General features: G+C 51.7%; 1 protein-coding gene across 1 annotated transcript in view; it reads right to left on the bottom strand.

The window, feature by feature from the left end:
- The window catches only part of LOC308154766 (ephrin-A5-like), a gene marked incomplete at both ends in the record, with an annotated part of 49,908 nt that overhangs the window by 5,160 nt on the left and 37,248 nt on the right, over window positions 1–7,500 (bottom strand). Inside the window, one exon of the mRNA XM_080527982.1 lies at window positions 1,517–1,809. Coding sequence (XP_080384108.1) covers window positions 1,517–1,809 — 293 coding nt within the window. The remainder of the gene's footprint in view (window positions 1–1,516; window positions 1,810–7,500) is intronic.

The following is a 7,500-nucleotide window of genomic DNA, read 5'->3' as shown; positions in this document are numbered from 1 at the left end:
AAAAAGCCCTTAGGCCATATGCCCTTGTTTCTTATTCTTTTTTCGTATCCTCTCTCTTCCTCTCTCCCTTTGTTCTTTCTCTCTCTCGAACAGTACGTACTCGATGACCCCGACATCGACGCCCGGAGCGGAGAGAAGCTCGTTCTCGTTACGACATATTTAACAGAGCCTTGTCGACTATCCCCCGATGTAGAGTCCATTACCGGACCACAGACACACACAGAGAGCTTCTCTATCCAATCCGCTGGAATAACATCCCAGAACAGCGGCCAGATCAGCCTATCATATGGCTGTAAAAGACTGATCCGTCAGGCAGCTTCTTTTTTTCCCCGCAGTCACATGACACGCAGTACGGTTCGTGTGAGAGAGTGCCGCCGTGCGGTGTGGTGTGGTGTGTGTAAGCCGGTCCGGCAGCTCTGAAGAGACGAAGCGTGATGTAGCCTAGCGGCCCTGGCGGCTCGGGGCTGTGTCTTATTTAGTCTCCCCCGTGCTCCGCAGGACTCCGACTCCACTTGTGAAAACATGGCTTCAGATGCTTGTTTTCCAGGGGCCTTCTCACGAGCACGGGAAAGCTGAGACCGGGCTGAGTTCTCCACAAAGCCCCTTCAGAGTCGAGAGAGACCACGAGAGCAGGAGATGTTTTCCCCCTTAGGCACATGTTTTGGTTTCAAGCTTCTTTGCCAGGACTTGCGAAACAAAGTCCTCACTCGCTCTCTATTGTTTTTTCAATCCTCCGACAGTGTTTGGAGTGCCTGCCCGGCGTCGAATGTTTTGTGTCTTCACAAACCCTTACCCTTCTAAAATTATGCCCTAGCATTCTGCCCAAGCAAGCCCTCGTGTGTAATTGTCTGCCGACATTGGATATCGTCATTCCGACACTTCGTGTATTCAAGTCTTTATTCACGAACATTCCTTGGACCTCGGATTTCGCGGCCGCGACGACAATAGCGTTATTGTATCAGGGATGTAAACATGTGGTGTTCTCATCCCATTCAATTGGGGCCCTGCTCACCTAAATGCTCCGCCACGTACCTTTATTGACTAAACTAAGACTGACATAAAAGAGCAGATTACGTGGATTAGGTTTCGACGCTGCACCCTGCTAAAATATGTTTTGTTTTTTGAAAGGTTATTTGTCATCTTTTATTGAGACGGTGGAGAGAGACTGGAAAGTAAGGTGGAAAAAGCATGTCATCAAGGGATGGGCCGGATTCAAACCCATGCCGACATGGGCATACCGCGTGTACTGTAGGCCCTGATGCTAGACCATTGGACCACCCCAGGCCATGGTGCTAGATCATTGGACCACCCCAGGCCATGGTGCTAGACCATTGGACCACCCCAGGCCATGGTGCTAGACCATTGGACCTCCCCAGGCCATGGTGCTAGCCCACTGGACCACCCCAGGCCATGGGGCTAGACCATTGGACCACCCCAGGCCATGGTGCTAAACCACTGGACCACCCCGATGTGTGTTTGAATCATTACTGGTGTTTTTTTCCCCGTGCGTACTCACAGATGTAGTAGTATTCCCTGCCGGGGCGGAACTCGAAGCCCAGGGAGAATGGTGTAAAGAGCTGGAACTTCTCCGAGAACTTGAGGGGTCCGTTGGGGGAGTGCGGTCTGTTGCACTCCCAGCGTTTGAAGCCCTTGGCCGTGTGATCACAGGAACTGTAGCCGTCGTAGTTCACCATGTAGAGGACGTACCTCTCCATCCGCTCCTCGGGGACAGAGTCCAGGTAGTGGGGACAGAAGACGTCCAGGTAGTCGTTTATACACACGTCGATATGGTAGTCACCGCGGTAAAACCTGGAGAGAGAAGAAGAAGAGGGAAAAAATGTTTTAGCACCAACTGCCAAACAGTTCTGGAACACTCGCCACCTGGAAGTGCCGAGTGTTTTACGAGGTGTTTACTTAACAAACAATACTTTGAAGCATGATCATTTATGCATTTTCGGTGAATTATTAGTCACCCGTGGCACTCCAAATTGTTGACAATCTGGAGGGCTTTATTCACCCTCAGCACTAAAATGAGTTAAGTATGATTCTTGAAGGGTCCAAGACTTAATACTGTTGTGGTGATGTATGTTCCGTGACTTTAAGTCATCCATCTAATGTGTAAGGATAGGTTTAAGCCAGCGTTTCACTGTACAGCTTACTGTATCTAGACAGATCAGTAATGACACCAAGGGGAGGGGGGGGGGGTAATAGAGGACTCTCTAAATGAAAGGGACATCAACACGGGGCCATAGAATGGGATGAAAAAAAACAAAACAGCAAACAGATGTTTTCTCACAGACACACTACAGACACATACGCCGCGCATCGATGAAACACATCAGAGCCAGCTCTTCTGGTTTTGTTTACAGGATCTCATCATGTCAGCATCAATCATCTCGCTTGTGTTGAGAGATTACAGCGCCCCTCCGTCCGCCCCCCCCCCCCCCTTTCCCTTCCCTTCACCCCCCCTCTCCCCCCCACGAGAGACAGCTCTGAAATTACAGTCCCCCTGCGCTTCCAGCCCCCTTAATCCCCTGGTTAGCGACGTGCCTTTTTGGCAGCGTTTACGGCATCGCTCACGAGAATGAGATTTTCATTCGTCCAATACGACACCACTGACAGAGAGAGGAGCCCCCGGTGAGATCTTCACTATGGGAAAATGTGCGTTTTCTCAAGCCCGAGACCCGTGGCCCTTGAAACCAGCGGGGCCGTGCTTCGCTGTAAAACAAGTAGGGAGTCTCCGGAGAGGAACGAGGCCTGTCAGGCAGATATGCCAGGTATTCATTCTCGGGCCTTAAAGGCAATGGAATGGAAAACACATATTCCCGAAGGCGCCATATAAGGTTGCGTTTTTCTGATGCTTTTAGTGGAGACAGATTGGGTTATGGGGGTTATTATATTGCCGGCGTGTCACGTAGGCTTGCTAATGGTCCTCGGGCTTTCGGGTATCACTGACACACACTGACTGCGGGCGGATGTCTTCCATCCTTACACCTGGGTCCGTTGTCCCGGAGAGAGAGAGAGAGAGAGAGAGAGAGAGAAAGAGAGAGAGAGAGAGAGAGAGGACCGGGAGAGAGGCCGGTCTCTGGGGGACTGTGGCGATGTGTTCGATGGCTGTGACTGATGATCTGATACAGTACACTCGGACTCCGTGGGAGGTTTTTACACACAGAGGAACTGACCGGAGATCCGGGAACAGATCTTACGCCCACCCGGCCCCCTTTCTCTCTCTCTCTCTCTCTCTCTGGGGGGTTGAGGAGTAGAGTGGACTGATCTGGGGTCAGCTGAGCGAGAGAGAGAGGGGGTGGGGGGTGTGTAGGGTGTGTGTGTATGTGGTGCAGCTGTTGCTACTGACACGTCCATGTCCAGGCATTAGAGAGGCGTGAGGAATAGAAAGGCTGGTGTGTGTGTGTGTGCGGTGTGTGCGTGTGTGTGTGTGTGTGTGTGTGTGTGTGTGTGTGTGTTCGCCAGGGGCCTAGTGGGGGTATCAGGTTTGTCGTTATACAGATCGCGAATGTGCTGCAGGATTAGAGACCGTCCTACTGGGTTTTGGTGAGGCCAAAGGAGGAAGTGTGTGCGTGTGTGTGTGCCCTGGATCTATGTGTGTAATGTATCCGAGTCTGTGTGTGGGTCCTGGGTCCGTGCGTACGTGTGATTCAGAGTCAGCGAAAACCTCCTATTTTCGTCTCTAATTATAAACTGGTTCACAACACAAAACCAAAAGCCTTGTTTTCTTCTGTCCGGCGGCCACCTCTTCTCACGCTCCTGCAGCTGAGTGGCGTGGCTCCAGGCAGACACAACATGGCCGCCCTCCCTCCTCCTCGGTTTCAGAGCCCTCCCCTGACACCGTGACTGACAGAGGGCAACCAACTCCCCCAGCAGTATCACTTCTCACTTCCTCAGCCGGCGGGCACTGTGGGGATAGCTAGCTGGTGTTTTGTCCTCCCAATCTCACCGCTAAGCTCTCGAGGAGCCCTCTAAACCTGTGCGTGCAGGTAGTCTTGCTCTCAGCTGTCACTCTCTCGACTGACCCGGGACCTGTCATTAGGATTAGGTAGGATTAGGCGAGAGGGGACGTTTTGAGTGATGGCAGATCCGTCCATGGCTGGAAGGTGCGGAGTGGTGGTCAACCCTCTCTGAAACACAAGGAGGGCACCAATCAGAAGGATTAGCCACGCTCCTCCCAAAGGGTGTCCGCTGGCGAGACGCTGAGAGATGTTCTTTGTGCGTGACTTTGGAGCGGAGGGACCGGGCCGTATCGATCCACAACTGACTGAGCCCTAATCCTGAACTGTGATGGTTGTGATTTGACATCATGCTCCAGTCAGCAGAAACCGTTCTACAAAACAAATCACTTGAAGTGTGAGCTCAGTGTTTTTTCGGTCTTTGATCGGAACGGCTTTGTTGATAATGTGGGACGATTCACTCTGTTGTAGTCGTCGAGGGAAATCAGTATTGTTCTTTTTAGAGGGTTTTTGTTTTTTGTTTTTTGTGTTTCATGTTGCAAGCTTGTGTTGCTCGCGATGACAGGGCATTTAAAAATCACTCAACGTGAAATGTCAGTTTGACAGCTGGAGGCAAATAACAAAAAAGTCCTGTCAGCTCCGACCCTGAAACTGACAACAACAATGCGAAGTAAACAATGTCATTCACTCTCTCGTCATTCACTCTTGCTCACTCGATGCAATGAACCGGTTGGGTTGCTAATTAAAATGAACGAACATAACACCCGAATCCTTTCTCTCCATTCGTCCTCAGGATTAAAGACGCTCGATTGGCTGAATTACTCACAGCCATCTAGACAAGCTCATCGATGAATCAGAACCACAAAGCTCTCACAGAAAGATCATCCCCCTTTTCACACCTCTTTTTCCCCTTTCTCCTCTCCTTTCTCTTCTTCTGTTCCTGTCTACTGACCAAGCTCAGGTAATTAATGATTTGCTCCATGCTTCAGAGGATGGGGGGATGGGAGGAGAGAAGGCGAGGTAGAGAGAGAGAGAGGTGGGGGGGGGGGCGGAGAAGATCCTGGTGTTTTCTATAACACACCATTACAGTTGGTTCAGCGCTGGGTCAGCTTCCCAGGGCTCTACAACAACAGCACAGAAAAGAAGACACTTTTCACTCTTCAGACCACAAGACACCACTGCCCTGTGCCAGCCAATACCATGACACCACTGCCCTGTGCCAGCCAATACCATGGCACCGCCGACCTCTCCCAGCCAATACCAAGGCACCACCGACCTCTCCCAGCCAATACCAAGGCACCGCCGACCTCTCCCAGCCAATACCATGACACCACTGCCCTGTCCCAGCCAATACCATGACACCACTGCCCTGTCCCAGCCAATACCAAGGCACCGCTGCCCTGTCCCAGCCAATACCATGACACCACTGCCCTGTCCCAGCCAATACCAAGGCACCGCCGACCTCTCCCAGCCAATACCAAGGCACCACTGCCCTGGTCCCAGCCAAAACCATGGCACTACGACACGCGCATAAATAAACACAGATGTGATCAGGAGAGAAAACATAACTGGACTCTACCACTGAATTCCATACAATTTAAAATCTCTAGAGATGACAATCTTCTAGACTAAAACTACAGTATGGTCGCGAAAGACCACGGCTCTCTGCTGTTTGGACTTTGGAGAAAAACAACGGCCCCCTTTCTTTTTCCTTTTTTGTTTTACATGTGTTCTCCAGACAGTTGCCCTATTTTTACTGTTTCCTTAACTCACCAACTGCCAAATTTCCAGAACACTCACCACCTAGTACCGTACAGAGTACCGTGTTTTATGGGGTATTTACCGATCAACGACACTTTCATTGGCCACAAAATGAAGCGCCATCATTTATGCATTTCTGGTGAATAGAGTCACTCTTGGCAACTCTAGGACGTCGACAACTTCGGGTGGATTTATTCACCCTCGGCGCGGAATGAGTTAAACCTTTTGTCCTGTCCTCGCCCCTAGGGGGAGCTCTTTAGGTGATTACTCTACCGTGGACCCTCGGGGCAGAGGGTAAGCTCTGGTCATCTGCCCCTGGTGTCACCAGATGGAGTCTAGCCCCCCTGCCCCCCTGCCCCCTGTCCCCCTCCACCTGTCCTATCATTTAGAGCTCTGGGATACCTGGGACACCTGTGACACTGCGACCGGCTATGTTTCATCTTCTGATAATACACACACATCTGTGAGACACACACACACACACACATCTGTGAGACACACACACACACAAACTCATTACAGATAGGCCTATATACATCTGTGAGACACACACTTGTTACAGACACACACACACACACCTACACACCTCCCCACACACACACATACCTCCCCACACACACACCCACACGCACCTCCCCACACCCACACGCACACACACACCTCCCCACACACACACACACACCCACACACAGCCACATCACACACAACTGTCTGCCAAGGTTCAGACTGGGCGTTGACAGTAAAAAGAGATGAGAAAAATGAGTCCATAAAATAGACAGTTGTTTTTTTTTTCCCGGTGCATTTTCACTGGGAACAAAAGGTTTTGTCTGGGCTCGTCAGACAAGGACCAGAGTTATTGCACTTTAGATTGGAAACACATTTGTGTTTGTGGAACGCACGTCCAACACTGCAACACTATTACCATGTCTCTGCGTGAGAGAGAGGAGTCAGACAGAGACAGACAGAGACAGAGAGAGAGAGGGAGGGAGGGAGGGAGGGAAGGAAGGAGGGAGAGAGGGAGGGAGGGAGAGAGAGAGAGGGAAAGAAAGAGAAAAAGAGATAGAAAGAAAGAGACGGGAGGGAGAGGGAGAGAGGAGAGAAAGAGAGAGAGACAGAAAGAAACAGAGACAGAAAGAAAGAGAGAGAAGGAGAGACAGGGAGGCAGAGAGAGAGGATGAAAGGCAGAAGCAGTTAGCAGCGATGCCCACCTCCCTCCGCCTCCCTCCGCCTCCCTCCACCTCCCTCCACCTCCCTCCACCTCCCTCCGCCTCCCTCCGCCTCCCTCCACCTCCCTCCACCTCCTCCCTGACACCGACGGCAGAGGAGGCTCTGTCAGCTACAGGTTAATGAACGATCAGGCTATTCTGGAGTCAGGGGGTCAAAGCAGCACCATGGGGTGAGTGTCACTCAACACACACACACACACACACACACTCACACACACACACACACAGGAACGCACACACACACACATACAGGAACGAGCATGCACACACACACACACACACACACACACACACACACACACACAGGAATGCACGCGCACACACACACACACACACACACACACACACACAGCAGGGCTCCGTCACTCAGCCAGGGCCTCACCCCAGGGGGGCCGACAGCCAGGGCCATAAACCTGCTGCTGCCAGGCCCACCCCGACACCCGTTGCCATGACACTGGCTCACTGACAACGCTGTGTTCTACCTACGCCCCCCCCCCTCTTTACGTGACCTCTGGGTGCACACACACACACACACACACACTCTAACA

Source organism: Nansenia antarctica (genome assembly GCF_963989245.1).
Source record: "Nansenia antarctica genome assembly, chromosome: 4".
NCBI lineage: Eukaryota > Metazoa > Chordata > Actinopteri > Argentiniformes > Microstomatidae > Nansenia > Nansenia antarctica.
Note: the sequence above shows the minus strand (reverse complement) of the source record. Positions and strands in the feature narration are given on the sequence as shown.